At 52.5% G+C, this 15,426-nt stretch overlaps 1 protein-coding gene across 5 annotated transcripts in view; it reads left to right on the forward strand.

Annotated features, from left to right (window-relative positions):
- The window catches only part of LOC111835014 (mitogen-activated protein kinase kinase kinase kinase 4), a 41,771-nt gene that overhangs the window by 22,003 nt on the left and 4,342 nt on the right, over window positions 1-15,426 (forward strand). The window contains exons 11-29 of one of the 5 annotated variants that reach the window (XM_023794896.2): window positions 205-277; window positions 1,277-1,484; window positions 1,977-2,099; window positions 4,362-4,421; window positions 4,984-5,184; window positions 5,469-5,618; window positions 6,019-6,150; window positions 7,249-7,316; window positions 7,516-7,586; window positions 7,974-8,065; window positions 8,899-8,978; window positions 9,207-9,297; window positions 10,209-10,358; window positions 11,025-11,151; window positions 11,283-11,438; window positions 11,521-11,664; window positions 12,057-12,191; window positions 12,670-12,770; window positions 13,831-13,980. In XM_023794896.2, the coding sequence (XP_023650664.1) occupies window positions 205-277; window positions 1,277-1,484; window positions 1,977-2,099; window positions 4,362-4,421; window positions 4,984-5,184; window positions 5,469-5,618; window positions 6,019-6,150; window positions 7,249-7,316; window positions 7,516-7,586; window positions 7,974-8,065; window positions 8,899-8,978; window positions 9,207-9,297; window positions 10,209-10,358; window positions 11,025-11,151; window positions 11,283-11,438; window positions 11,521-11,664; window positions 12,057-12,191; window positions 12,670-12,770; window positions 13,831-13,980 (2,312 nt within the window). The remainder of the gene's footprint in view (window positions 1-204; window positions 278-1,276; window positions 1,485-1,976; window positions 2,100-4,361; window positions 4,422-4,983; window positions 5,185-5,468; window positions 5,619-6,018; window positions 6,151-7,248; window positions 7,317-7,515; window positions 7,587-7,973; window positions 8,066-8,898; window positions 8,979-9,206; window positions 9,298-10,208; window positions 10,359-11,024; window positions 11,152-11,282; window positions 11,439-11,520; window positions 11,665-12,056; window positions 12,192-12,669; window positions 12,771-13,830; window positions 13,981-15,426) is intronic. The other 4 variants (XM_023794898.2, XM_023794899.2, XM_023794897.2 and 1 more) reach the window with 4 other exon arrangements.

Consider the following 15,426-nt stretch of genomic DNA (forward strand, 5'->3'; position numbering starts at 1 on the left):
TGTCTAGTCTCCCCCCCATGGAAACCACATCTCTGTGGCTGTGAATGAAGGTGTTTTCCAGTCGGTCACTCTTTACCACGTGTCGAGTCGACTTCTCCTTTTCTAAAAATGCGCACAGCGGGGCCATAAGTGGGCTGCTGGGAAACTTATTTTGCTGCCCCCGCCCCCCCAAACTACACCTGAGGTCATGCTATCCCCCTACAGAGGAGACTGAATACGAGTACAGCGGCAGTGAGGAGGAAGAGGAGGACGTGAGCGAAGACACAGGAGAGCCGAGGTGTGTCGGCAGACAGAGGGATAGGAGGAGGCATCTGCATGCACAGGCGTGCAATCACGGCTACACACCTACACACTCATATATACACACTCATGTCTACACACTCACGAAAACACACCTACACACTCACAAATACACACCTACATACTCATATATACACACTTACGAAAACACACCTACACACTCACGAATACACACCTACATACTCATATATACGCACTCACGAAAACACACCTACACATTCACGAATACACACCTACATACTCACGAAAACCCACTTACATACCACCAGATACACACTCACGAAAACACACGTACACACGTCTACACACCTACACACTCATGGAAACACACCTACACACTCATATATACACACTCACGAAAACACACGTCTACACACCTACACACTCACGAAAACACACCTACATACTCATATATACACACTCACGAAAACACACGTCTACACACCTACACACTCACAAAAACACACCTCCACACTCATGAATGCACACCTACACACTCACGAATGCACACCTACACACTCACGAAAGCACACCTCCACACTCACAAATGCACACCTACACACTCACGAATGCACACCTACACACCCACGAAAACACACCTCCACACTCATGGAAACACACCTACATACTCATATATACACACTCACGAATATACACACTGAAGAATACTCACACATACTTATGAATACATAGCTACACATTCATATATACACCCACACTCATATGTACACCTACACACATACACAGCTGCACACTCATATAGTTACAAATACCTACCTACACACGCACACATACCTACACACTCATACATACACACAGACCTACACACTCAAATGTACATGCACACTCACAAAAACATACCTAAATATTTCTACCCCATAGTGTCATGACAGGTAGTCCCCACAAGGGGGCGTCGCAGTGCTGGCTGTGCCCCCACATGTACTCACTCAGCCTGCATGCATGTGTGTCACTGCAGCTCCATCGTCAACATGCCCGGTGAGTCCACACTGAGGCGGGAGTTCTTGCGGCTGCAGCAGGAGACACGCAGCTGTGTGGAGACGCAGCGTCAACAGAGGCTGCAACAGCAGCAGCTCCTCGACCAGGAGAGATACAAGCGGCAGCTGTTGGCCGAGAGGCAGAAGCGCATCGAGCGACAGAAGGAGGAGCGGCAGAAACTGGAGGATGTAAGGCGCTACGCTACCAAAGCGCTACGAATCATAACGCTGCTGTAACGTATCCCCAGTGCTGACATCATCCTGCTGTAATCGTTCTCTACGCCTTTACATAACCCTACTGTAATCTGTCCCCAAAGCTAACATAACCCTACAATAATCTTTCATAAATACTACCATAACCCTGTCCTAATCTTTAATGGATGCTAACATAACCCTACTCAAAACTTCCTTGAGTGCTAATTCAACCCTGCTCTAATCTTGCTAACATAATTCTACTATAATCCATCACCAAAGCTAACATAATCCTACTCTGATCTATCCCCAATGCTAACATAACCGTACGCTGATCTTCAATGAATGGTAACATAACCCTTTTCTAATCTGTTCCCATTGCTAACACAGCCCTACTCAAATCATGTCTAAGCATTTTACCATCATACTACCATAATCTAACCCTAGCAGTACGCCGCTAATGCTAATCTTACCCGCCGACCTCTGCAGCAGCGCAGGCAGCAGCTGGACGCCGGCTTCCAGTGGCCAGAGCTGCAGGAGATGCTGTGGCAGGATGAGGTGGAGCCTGATGGCAGGCGTGCCTCAGGCGATGGGAGTAACGTGAAGAAGCAGGTACTATAGGGTATCTCAGGGTGAATGCTGTGGCAGGATGAGGTGGAGCCTGATGGCAGGCGTGCCTCAGGCGATGGGAGTAACGTGAAGAAGCAGGTACTATAGGGTATCTCAGGGTGAATGCTGTGGCAGGATGAGGTGGAGCCTGATGGCAGGCGTGCCTCAGGCGATGGGAGTAACGTGAAGAAGCAGGTACTATAGGGTATCTCAGGGTGAATGCTGTGGCAGGATGAGGTGGAGCCTGATGGCAGGCGTGCCTCAGGCGATGGGAGTAACGTGAAGAAGCAGGTACTATAGGGTATCTCAGGGTGAATGCTGTGGCAGGATGAGGTGGAGCCTGATGGCAGGCGTGCCTCAGGCGATGGGAGTAACGTGAAGAAGCAGGTACTATAGGGTATCTCAGGGTGAATGCTGTGGCAGGATGAGGTGGAGCCTGATGGCAGGCGTGCCTCAGGCGATGGGAGTAACGTGAAGAAGCAGGTACTATAGGGTATCTCAGGGTGAATGCTGTGGCAGGATGAGGTGGAGCCTGATGGCAGGCGTGCCTCAGGCGATGGGAGTAACGTGAAGAAGCAGGTACTATAGGGTATCTCAGGGTGAATGCTGTGGCAGGATGAGGTGGAGCCTGATGGCAGGCGTGCCTCAGGCGATGGGAGTAACGTGAAGAAGCAGGTACTATAGGGTATCTCAAGGTGAATGCTGTGGCAGGATGAGGTGGAGCCTGATGGCAGGCGTGCCTCAGGCGATGGGAGTAACGTGAAGAAGCAGGTACTATAGGGTATCTCAGGGTGAATGCTGTGGCAGGATGAGGTGGAGCCTGATGGCAGGCGTGCCTCAGGCGATGGGAGTAACGTGAAGAAGCAGGTACTATAGGGTATCTCAGGGTAAATGCTATGGCAGGATGAGGTGGAGCCTGATGGCAGGCGTGCCTCAGGCGATGGGAGTAACGTGAAGAAGCAGGTACTATAGGGTATCTCAGGGTGAATGCTGTGGCAGGATGAGGTGGAGCCTGATGGCAGGCGTGCCTCAGGCGATGGGAGTAACGTGAAGAAGCAGGTACTATAGGGTATCTCAGGGTGAATGCTGTGGCAGGATGAGGTGGAGCCTGATGGCAGGCGTGCCTCAGGCGATGGGAGTAACGTGAAGAAGCAGGTACTATAGAGTATCTCAGGGTGAATGCTGTGGCAGGATGAGGTGGAGCCTGATGGCAGGCGTGCCTCAGGCGATGGGAGTAACGTGAAGAAGCAGGTACTATAGGGTATCTCAGGGTGAATGCTGTGGCAGGATGAGGTGGAGCCTGATGGCAGGCGTGCCTCAGGCGATGGGAGTAACGTGAAGAAGCAGGTACTATAGGGTATCTCAGGGTGAATGCTGTGGCAGGATGAGGTGGAGCCTGATGGCAGGCGTGCCTCAGGCGATGGGAGTAACGTGAAGAAGCAGGTACTATAGGGTATCTCAGGGTGAATGCTGTGGCAGGATGAGGTGGAGCCTGATGGCAGGCGTGCCTCAGGCGATGGGAGTAACGTGAAGAAGCAGGTACTATAGGGTATCTCAGGGTGAATGCTGTGGCAGGATGAGGTGGAGCCTGATGGCAGGCGTGCCTCAGGCGATGGGAGTAACGTGAAGAAGCAGGTACTATAGGGTATCTCAGGGTGAATCAGCCAAACCCCCACATATCCTCTGGGATACTGTTTTATTTTGCAAACTCTAAAGCGCATTCTGTTCTGATTGGCTCCGGCGAGTCACATGTCATGTGTGTTAAGGTTAGGGCTGGGTAGGGATTGAGGTTGTCGTTGCTGGGGTTGGGGTTTTTCCTATAGAAATGAATGGAGAGTCCCCACTAAGATATGACTACAAACGTGTGTGTGTGTGTGTGTGTGTATGTCCGTGTCCGCCCCCATTCTTGGATCCGCTTCTGCATCACATGTCTGCCCTAAACCTGCTGTCATTCTTCATCTCTTGACAGCCTTAACGAGTTTGAGAGGTGTCTGGAGGGCAACCTGGCGACTAATTATTTGCAGATGGCCAGTGAGTTTAGTGTCGAGTCGCAGCTGCGCTCCGCCTCACAGGCTGTCGTCGGCGTTAATTTAAAGTCTCACACCTTTTAAGATCGCTCTTTGGGACCCAAAATGCAAGAAAGAGTTCAGGAAAAGCCCCTGACTTCAGTGCCCCGTTCCTACATTTAGTGTGAGGTATTTATAAGGCGGAGGGCGAGTGTGTGTCCTCCCAGCCGCTGAGCCTGTTTTTACTCTGCCGTTAAAGGGAGCCGGCCAGCAGAAGGTGGACGATGGCGGCAGGCCTGCGGCCCCCCTCAAGGAGCAGGTAAGATCCCCCACAGCCTTATCACCTTTCCACTGCTTCTGTGGGTGCTGGCACTGCTTTTGGGGGGGGGGGGCTATGCAGGGCAGGGACAATGGTTATTCAAATTTATTTGGTAGGTGTTGGGGAGGGACTTACGGGACTGGCCATCGTGTCAGCTGGGAGTCTGTTTGCGAAGCTGCTGAACTGCCTCCCCCGCCCCAACTCTCTCCCCCCCCCCCCCCCCAAACCTTGTTCGCAATCCATACTGTAAATCAGTTTGAGTGATTAGTATTCTTAGCTGGGTTCTATTGAACCAGTATCAGAATGTACTCACTGATGAGACTTGTGTAAGTCGCTTTGGCTAAAGGAATCTGCCAAATGCCGTAAATGTAAATGTAAATTTGGGGGAGGAGATGAAGGGGGCCCTGAAAGGCGTCCACACCATAAATCAGTGAGAGATGCCCCCCCCCCCCCCTTCAATAAACCACTGAGGTGCACATCAAAGGCTTCAGCTTGCCGCTTCGCTGTGCCGGTCACACCCCCGCACTGCCTCGCACCTCGGTGTGTTTATGTCATCGCGCAGGGGACGGCAGCCCCCCCACAGAGCAGAAAATTCCACCGCACGCTGCCCAAGGACCAGACGCAGCTGCTGTCACTTCAGCACGACCACAGGCAGCAGGAGCCCCAGAAGGCCGCTGCCGGCCCCGCCCCCTCACGGCCCGGCCCCGCCCCCTCCCGGCCCGGCCCCGACCCCTCACGGCCCATCGCCGGCCGCCACCGAGCGGTAAAGCTTTCCGCTACGCCCTCATGTTTTGTGTCTGTTTCGCTTGCACCTGCTTACAGCGCTGCTACTCTCCTGCTGGCTGCAGCAAACGCAGCACCGATTGTCAGACATGTTACACAATCAAGATCCTCTATAGCCTGGTTACATCCAGGAGTAGCAGGTGGGCTCATTTAGTCTCAGTAAGGAGGAAGGAGGAACCATGATGGAACCAGCTGGAGGACTGGAGTCTGACCCCCAGACCCCCCGAGGCAGAGGGGTTGAAAGGTCTTTTCTGTCCCGATCAGGTGGAGGAGTGCCCCCTAGTGGGCGAAGGGCCTCGCCACAATCTGAACCGCGTGGCTGCTGGTCTGCCCTCCCACATCCAGTCTCGCCTGGGCTCCGGCAGCAACTCAAGCCCCTGCACCCCCGCCCTACAGAGGGCCGTCCCCCAGCAGGTAAGGGGGGGGGTCCGCCAAAGCACCATGGCACCATGATACACGCAGTCACACTTCTGGAACAGTCCGTGAGAGGTCTCGTGGTTTCACATGCACTCCAAGCCTGTAGGGGGCGCTCACCTCCACATCATCCAGGAGTACCTAAATTATGGATGTCCAAGGGAAGTTGTGACTTTCGGTCGTGCCCATGGTGGGCCACTGTTTCAAATGGTCGTGTGACTTTTCGCCACCTCCCTCCCTGCCTGTGCCATATGGCTGCCCATAGTCACTTGAGCGGACCAGCTCCATAAAAGTACTCCTTCAGATCCCCTCCATGAGCATCACTGTTCTGCTCTCCAGGTGGATTGTGGGATTCAGTTCTATTTCTGTGCCAGTTAAGGTGCTTGACATGTGTTTCCAGAACGCCAACCTGCGTTCCAGCAGGGACGCCCAGCACAGCAGCTCCTTGTCGGACATGGCCACCACACCCCTGTCCCCCACCCTTGATGATGTATTCTGGGACTTCCCCAACTCTGAAGAGCACCCCCCCAAGGTGGGTTTTTTACTGGTGAGGGGATTTCAAGGATGGATGCATCTTTCTGTGAGTGAACCTTGTGAGACAGATTCTGTTGAGTGAAATTCCCACATCCTACATTTATACACTGAAATTCCACCATCAGCTCATTCTACATCTCTGCACCTCGGCTAAACCATTTATTGGGGGGAGGTGGCCGTAGAAAGACTGTTTATGTGTCTTTGTTCTACACATCTTTGTGTCTTTGTTATATGGCTTGTTTTGGGCACTTTTTTGGGGAATCCAACACACAAAAATAGGCATGAACAAACACATACACCTGCTTAGGGTAGTGGTATGCTCCAAACCCCCCCCTCATCACAGCCACATTCCACAACGTGACTGACAGCCTATGTTTTTAATAACATCCCTCATGAGTGCAACTTCCTACATCATGCTGATAAACAGCTGCGCTCCTCAACCAAACCATCTGTTGCCTTCGCCCGGGAGAGCTCGAGACTCTCCCAGAAAGAGCGTGGTGCCGCGTCTCTTCTTAATGGCCGGCAAGCTTTTTTTTTCCAGTTGCGAAGCACTCGGACGAAATCAGAAACTCCCAGCTGAGGTGGCATTTCAGAGGTCATTTAGGAAGTAGTTCTTCCTCTGGGCGGTGCACTCGTGCCATATGACTGCGGGGGCATGAGCTACAAGCTCAGCACTGTGGGAGGGGGGGCTGTGGTTTTCACTGTGCACACCCCAGCACGGTGACCTTTCAGATCCCTTTTGAATCTCTTTACACCTATGACTCCCATGATGTGTTTTTCTGCGAGGGCGGGGCCCACTGACAGAAACTCAGTGGTTCGGCAACCGTCGTTCTCACATCGACAGGTTTTGTTTTTCCTTTTTGTTTCCGTTGACTGTTTTCGATGAAATTAAAATATAGCATGGCAGGGCTACCTGGACCGATGGAAAAATAAAATAAAAAGTAAAATAAGCAGCTTAACTCTTTGATTGCATGTCATGTGAGGATTGTGCCAAAGTTTTAAAAAAAGGTAATATAATCTGAGCATGTGAGACAACGCTGTGAGCCAACGCTGGCCTGGAAATCTCTGTGATGGGGGCTCTCCTTTTTCCCCAAAGGTCCCAGAACGTACAACATCGAAGATCTACTGCAAGGAACTGTTGAGTCATCAGAGGACGGGTTCCAGGTATGCTACACACAGATGTTCTGGAAGGATTTATTCCTATCATTATTTATAGTAATTCCTATCGTTATTTATCGTTATTCCTATAATCTGGGCTGAGTCCATCACTCCGGCCTCCCAGGCCCAGCTCGTATGTCCAAAATGTCCCACACCAGAGTGCTGTTCCTTCCTCTCATCGTTCTCCATTCCTGCTTATCTCCAGTGGGTTTCCAGCATCTCCAGGTGGCAGGGGGAGGTCCCCTCACAGTGGCTCCACCGGCAGCACCCAGTTTGGTGTGTAACCCCCCCCCCCCCACATCTTCTCAAACCTCAGCTGTTGTCCAGTGGATGACATTAGATGTTAAGAGTTGTGGTGTACCTTTTAAATATGTTCTCAGATATATCTCTTCAGTTTTTGTGGTACATGTTGTGTTTTCTCGTTTGTGAATCTTGTTTATAAAGAACCATCTGTAGAATAAACTATACCATCATCCCAAGAGCACATGAGTAGTAGATAATGTCTTTACCGGAGTATGTTTCGGGTGTGTGCACCCACTCACCCGCAAGGTGAACACAGCAGAATAACAGCTGGTGTTTTTTACCCAGCATGCCTTGCTGCACGAGGGGGTCATTTCTCCAAGCAAACCTCTGTCAGGAATCTGATTGTCCTCCTTCTCACAGAATTCTCCAAGATGCTGGAAAGTCCACGTCTGCATTCGCGCCAGCAGCAGTATCGGGCGTCCCAGGAAAGCTCTCCCGGGGGCGTGAAGCCAGTAGGTGCTCCGTCTGGCATACTGCTCTTACATCCCAGACCGGGACACCAGCCAGCACGCTGTCATTCCTCAGCTTCCGTGTTGCTCCTCAGCAGAGATTATAGTCCTCATGTCTGTCTTAATTACAGCCTAATGACAGATGAATAGTAGAAGTCCTTGGGGGGGCTGAATGTAATGAGGGATTAACACAATGCATGCTTTTGCAGCTGTGTTATCTCAGATGGAGTCAGGGGCGGTTTTATTCAAATGTCTGAAAGTGTGTGAGACTTCCTCACCAGCAGGGGGCAGTGTGAGCATTCCTTAAACTTAAGTCACAGTAAAGCAGAACATAACCCGTTTTTTGTCACTTCCTGTTGTTATGTCTATGGACTCGCCCCTTAGGATAGCGACCTCGTTAAGATGTCTCTTATTTCCACTTCCGCTACAATGCAAAACTTTGTTTTCACAAAAGTCTCCTTGGTCACATGCTATTTTGAGAACTTGGGTGAGTCACCGTCCCCCAGGTCCTCTGGGACAGCGTCACAACATTGTGGAAGACTGTCCTTATCTGACAGTGGGCTCAGTGTCTTTACTACAGGCTTTCTGAACATTGTGGATGATGGTGTGTACGGGGCTGGTCTAGTTGCAGAAGCAATCAGAATCACATTAGATCCACGCCGGTCCTTAGCGAAGGTTACTAAAGTCAGGCTGTCTCTCGATCTGCACGCACCCTGGCTGGCTTACAGGAAGTGACCTCATCATCAGTGGGGCATTAGCAGGACCTAAGTCTGTGTGAGCATCTCCGGTCCTATAGGGGGTAGTAATCCCCTCTAACCTCAGCCTCCCTCCTCCAGGGCTCAGCGCCACTGAAGGCTGCAGTGTACTCCTCATCCAGTGATGAGATGGCGAGCAGCGACGAGGATGAGAGGACCCGGTGTGTTCGGCCGCCCGCCCCACTGCCCGCACACTTTCCCATCTCCCTATGACATCCTGTTTACCATCCACTGCTCTGATGTGGCACTTTGGAGTTGGTCATCGGGTGGGGCGGATCCTTTTTCTTTCCTAGAAAGCAAGCGCCTTTGTTATATTTGTGGAAAAAAAGAAATGCAGGATGCAATCACTGACCCCCCCCCCACCCTGTGACTGTGCCCCCTCCCCCCAGGCCTAGCCTGAATAACGGGATCCGGAGGTTTTACGGATTCAGCCCTGACGGCGTGGTGCTGCGGCCTCATGGCAACCTGAACCAGCAGCAGGTGAGTGCCCCGACCCCCCCCAGGACCCGGACAGGCTTGCCGACCCCCCCAGGACCCGGACAGGCTTGCCGACCCCCCCAGAACCCGGACAGGCTTGCCGACCCCCCCAGAACCCGGACAGGCTTGACATTTGAATCACAGCCATTGGATGGTGCCCAATGGTGGAAAAAAACTGTGCTTCAGAGGCTGCCTTTGCTTTGAAGATCTTTATTATGGTGACTAAATGTTAGATTAGTTGTTAAGACTGTTGGTTTTTATCTGATTTCTATCCCAAAATGTTACCAGGTGATTGTAGGTCTGCATTAATCATAGCAGCCCATGAAGAGGACTAAGAACCAAGCTGAAGGGGACTTTACATGAGAGACTAAGCCAGGGGTGGCCAAACTCACCCAGAAAGGGCCGCTGTGTGATCTAAATCTTATCCCAAAAACCTGCCTACACATTGACCCTTTGAGGATAAGATTGGCCACCCCTGGGCTAAATTGTCTGGTTAAAATCTCTCTCATTGCAGGGTCTCAGAAATTAGAACAACGTATATGTTCTGGTATACCTTAGAAATGACCCAGTACTGTAATACAGCCTAGAACTCACTCTTTGTTAGTGAAATGAGTGCATGTTCATAGTGATATTTTTTGTATGAGTAATTACAGCAGTTAGCATTAGTGAGGTCAGTTAGTAATGACAAATGATAGCTTAAAAGTGACTTAACATCCCAAAGGATGCAAGCAAACATCACTTCCTGTAAGCAAACATCACTTCCTGTAAGCATTCATCACTTCCTGTAAGCATGCTTAATTTCCTGATCATTTCTGCAGCCTCGGGGGTGTAGAGTGATGGGGCTCTGCCTCAGGGTGTTCAGTGTCCTGCCTCCTCCCTGCTGAAAGCTTGTGGCTCTTTCACTCGCCATCCAGGTTCCCCCCCTGCAGCGGCCTCCAGTACAGGAGTGCAACCAGAACTACCTTCTGCCAGATCTTCTGCAAAAAAGCCGCTGCTTTAGCAGCTCGGCCCTCCCCCAGGATGGCCCCAAGTCCCCCCTGAATCCCACATCCCCACACCTCAATGTGAGCATCATCAGACTGCACAAACACACAAAATCCTGGATTGTTGAAATAGTGAATTTCAGTAAGCATCGCAGAGACATAAATGTGTATGATTTGTTCCTCCACTAGAGGGCGCTTGTGTCATAGCTGAGCTCCACTGAACACAACTGCAGACTCGTTCAAAAATAAATTCACCTTATAACCACATATCTTGGGATGCAGAGGGTCCTTGAACCTATCCCAAGAGTCATGGGGTACTAGACTGGGGGACACTCCAGATAGGATGGCAGTCAGTCACATGGCCGTTTTATAGACACCAGCATGTCTTTGGTCTGTGGGATGAAACCCACATAAGACAGGAAGAGGTGGGAGGCCTCAGGAGCAGGGCCCCCTGAGCCACTGTGCTACCCACCTGGTTCATTCCAGTGACCCCCCCCCCCTTTCTGGAGCTGTAATGCAGTGTCCAAGTTTACCACACCAAGGGCAATTCTAGGATTTTTTTTAAGGTGGGGGCGTAAGAGGGGCCATAATTCATTCAGGGGAGCCGGCTATATCATTAGCCAGTGATATGACTTCAACAGGGGAGGGGGCACTCTGGGGGCCAGTGCCCCTAATGGACACGCTGCTGTCACCTTTGCGAGGTGCCCTGTTGTCCTTTCTCACCGTGGGTCTCTGCTGCCGTTGCAGTCCCCCACTGGCGGACAGCTGGGGAAGAGTGGCTCCTCCACATCGTCATCCCCCTCCTTCATGCCTTTCATCGACCCCCGGCTCATGCAGATCTCCCCCCCGCAGAGTCCGGTGGGCAGCAGCCCCAGTGAGTACCCAGCATGCCTCACTGACAACCCATAGGCATGAGGGGAGGGGGGCAATCAGTGTTAACCAGTCGTTCGCTGTCGGTTGGGGGGTGGGGGCGCTATTAACCCGTCTGTCCTGGTGCCACTGTAGCCAGCGGAAAGCCGGAGCCGTTCCGAAGGGAAAACCGCCGGAAGGGCTCCGTGGTCAATGTCAACCCCACCAATATCCGGCCTCAAAGCGACACGCCGGAGATACGCAAGTACAAGAAGAAGTTCCACACCGAGATCCTTTGTGCGGGCCTCTGGGGTGAGTTAGCAGGCCGCGCCCCGCCTCGGCCCATCCTGCCGCTCGGGCTACCCCTGACACGTGCCCCCCACCCCACCCACAGGCGTGAACCTGCTAGTGGGCACAGAGAGCGGCCTGTGGCTGCTGGACCGCAGTGGCCAGGGGAAGGTGTACTCGCTGATCAGCCGTCGCCGCTTCCAGCAGATGGAGGTGTTGGAGGGCCTCAACGTGCTCATTACCATCTCAGGTGGGTGCAGTACTGGGGGTGTCTCTCAGCCCTGACTGCTCTGGGGTAATATGGGGGGATAAGGTCACCTCTAACTGGGGCAGGTAGACTGGGGAAAATCTCAGTACGACATGGGAGTTGTGGGGTAATCTCACTCCTGTTTCCTATTACCCTAACCCCACGCTTGGGGGATAATTTCACTACTAAGTGCTTCAGGTTCAGGTGCACAAATCTCACACCTAAATCGTCAGAGCAGACAGGGGCTAATCTCATACCCCTCACCCCCAGAATCTAAGGTAAATCTAAGGGGCTGATCTTACAGTTGTGTCCTCCACATAGGCAGGTCATAATCCCCAAATGAAGGGGGGTAATCCCACCTCTGCCATTACTCTCTCCTGACTTTGGTCCCTCAGGTAAAAAGAACAAGCTCAGGCTCTACTACCTGTCCTGGCTGAGGAACAAGATCCTGCGGAACGACCCTGAAGTGGAGAAGCGGCAGGGCTGGACATCTGTGGGCGAGCTGGAGGGTTGTGTGCACTACAAAGTGGGTGAGTGGCACCCAGCATGCTTGCAACAATGCACTCCCTGCAGGGGTCAGCAGGTGGCGCCACAGCTGAGGAGCTAGTGCCTTTTATAAAGTAGAGTCTAGCTTATTTATTCAGAGAAGCATCTGGCTCGATGAATGGGCCAATGCATCAGTGTCAGCTTTCAAAGCTACTTTTAAAGCAAACATTATACAGGTCTTTTGTGGCCTGCATGCAATGGACAGTGACAGGAAGAGTCACCCAGTTTAGTGGGTAGATAAAGGGGGACCAGAGAGGGATGTGGTCAACAAAAAGCCGAATGAAAGATCTGGGTCAACCAAAAAAAAAAAACAAACAAAAGAGTGTTGTGGTTTTGGGCATCATGACCAGTGTCAGGCTGCAGGGGGCAGCACTGAGCATCAACAGGGATTTAACATCGGATCGGAGCACCACCTGGCGAAATGGTTCACTTGTAATTTTTCGCTCTCCCCCCACCCATCAGTGCGGTATGAAAAAATCAAGTTCCTGGTCATCGCCCTGAAGAACGCCGTGGAGGTGTACGCCTGGGCCCCCAAGCCCTACCACAAGTTCATGGCCTTCAAGGTGAGATGGCTAGCCGTTCATTTACATTTACATTTACATTTACAGCATTTGGCAGACGCCCTTAGCCAGAGCGACTTACATAAGTGCTTTAAGACTCTACAATGAATTTTTCCCGATACTAGCTCGATAAAACCAAGGCTATGAATACCATCGATCTAATACTCTGTTGGGAAAGTGCGTTTTTTTTTTGTTTTGGTTTTTTTTTATAAAAGGAAAAAAACAGAGTATAATGCCAGAAGTGTTAATTCAGGTATTTCTGGAAAATACCTGAATCCATCCATCCATCCATCTAGCTGGGGTGGTGTGTGGCAGACTAATGTAGCTGCTGGGCCCCCGAGCAAGGCCTCTAACCCCCACCTGCTCCCGGGCAAACCCTGCTTTCTGAACGGTACATCCCTTTGGAAAACGACGTCTGCTCTAGAAGTGAATATAGCAAAAGTATCTGTCTGAAAAGAATAGGGAGGACTAGAGTGTCCTAAAAAGGTGTGTGGGTGGGGGCCCTCTTTCAGCCTCCACCGGCCCCGCCCTCGCCTTCTGGGGGCCCACTCCACCACTCCTGAATATCTGGGATGCCATCGCAAGAAAAAGGCCCCTTTGTGGCAGTAAGAGGGTCACCTTGCAGGCAGCGCTCTCGTTCAAGGTCTCCGGTGGGGCCTGCTCCACTTCCCCCACAGCTCTCCGCCGCCACGAGTTAGCAGCACATTAGCAGCCAGGAGCTCGCTAACTAACCAGCTGGACTCTAAGCCCCTAAGCCTACGAGCACCTCAGAGAGGCCAGAAATGTCCACATCAGCTGCTCTGGGTGCACCTTTAGGGGGCAGCAGTAAGATGAAATACCAGTGAAATGATGGTGAAATGACTTAACACTGAATGTAAACACTGTTCGTGAGACTTTATTAAAGTGCTACATTGCATTCTGGGAAATATGAAGAATTTCTTATCCCTATATTTTTGTGTGTTTCTGTCACTCTCATCCTTTATCTCCCCCCCCTCTGTCTCTCTCTCTCCCACCCTCTCTACACCTGCTTCTCACCCTCTCTATCCCTCCCTCTCTTCACCAGTCCTTCACCTCGCTGCCACAAAAGCCACTGTCAGTGAACCTGACCGTGGAGGATGGTCAGAGACTGAAGGTCATCTATGGCTCGCTGTGCGGCTTCCACGCCATTGACGTGGACTCGGGGACACCCTACGACCTCTACCTGCCCACGCATGTGAGTGCCCCCCCCTCCCTCCCGCTCCCCGGGGCCTGAATGTCACTTTAGAACTTCTGAACAACATCGATGAAGGATAAATAGACCAGTTACTGTGTGGAGAGTGGACCCTGGAGCCTGCTCATATAAGGGGGTCTCCTGGTTATCGTGTGTGTGTGTGTGGGGGGGGTGTGTGTGTATGTGTGTGTGTGTTTGTGCTTGTGTGTGTTTGTGTGTGAGTTCCTCTTCCCCCGCTAGTGTGAGATGTCAATGTTCTGTATGTTGAGCTGAATCTAGCTGCATTAATGAGTCCTGCCCACGCGCTGGAGGTACGAGTCCGCATTGGGAAAAGCAGAGAGCACATGCAGGGCACGCACACACAGGACACACGCGCAGGGCGCACACACGCCCACAGGGGCACTCCTGCAGTTCGGCCGACACGCACGCACACACCCACACATACGCCGCCACATGTACCCAGACCGCTACGTATCCCAGCTCTCCCAGTGCACTGTCCCAGAAAGCCCCCATTGGCTGTCGGGCCCCAGCCCCACTGCTGTGTGCCACTTTCCGAATGTGGCTAAAAATACGGCACTGTGTGAGCAGGCTCCGCTGACCCGGCCCGCCGCTGCCGCCGCTTTCCTTTTTTTCCATCCTCTCCGTATAAATGCGTTTGGCGGAGCGCAGTCCGTTTATTGCGTCGCCCGCTCGCTCACTCAGCGCGCTGCGCTCTTCTCCCAGCTCTCTCCCTGCTCGCCCGCCCACTCACCCGCCCGCTCGCTATCTCGCTCGCTCGCTCTCCCACCCTGGAGTCCCCACTCGCCCGCTGCCCGCCGCCCTGGCCCCTGATGGCGGCCCCGCGCCAGCGGCTCAAGATCGCGCTCCGGCTCTGGGTGCCCGTGCTCATGCTGCGGATCGTGGCAGCCAGACAGGAGGAACGGGCAAGTACACGCGCGCACACGGACGCTCGGACACGCGTGTGCATGCCAGGCTCCTGCTTGGGGTAGCCGGCAGAAGGAGGGTGCATGTGAGCTACGTGTCGACGCCCCGGATTTAGGAACAGGCTCGTCATCTTGTGTGCCCGGTTATCGGACCATCGCCAGCTTGGACACTTTCACTGGGGGGGCGCTCTACCCGCAACCCCCACACTGGGGGGGTTCACTGGGAGGCTCGCGAGAAACCAGCCGGACCCCACTTGCTCGCGGACACCTTTAACGAGACTGCAAGCCAAACAAACCCGTAACCCGGCTAATAAAGCCAAAATGAGCAGCAGTAATTAATAGAGATTTTGACAGATAATTAAAGCCATTAAACGGGGCTCATCTTGCTCACTGTGGGGTGCTGGCGGTGGGCCTGGGGGGCACCAGTCGTGCCAGAAACACGTTCCCAGTCGTTTGTGGGAGTGTAACATTTGATTCTCTTTTTGAGGTTTTTGATGATGCTTCAGAGGCATTCTGATTGGCTGCC

This window comes from Paramormyrops kingsleyae, chromosome 10 (genome assembly GCF_048594095.1).
Source record: "Paramormyrops kingsleyae isolate MSU_618 chromosome 10, PKINGS_0.4, whole genome shotgun sequence".
NCBI lineage: Eukaryota > Metazoa > Chordata > Actinopteri > Osteoglossiformes > Mormyridae > Paramormyrops > Paramormyrops kingsleyae.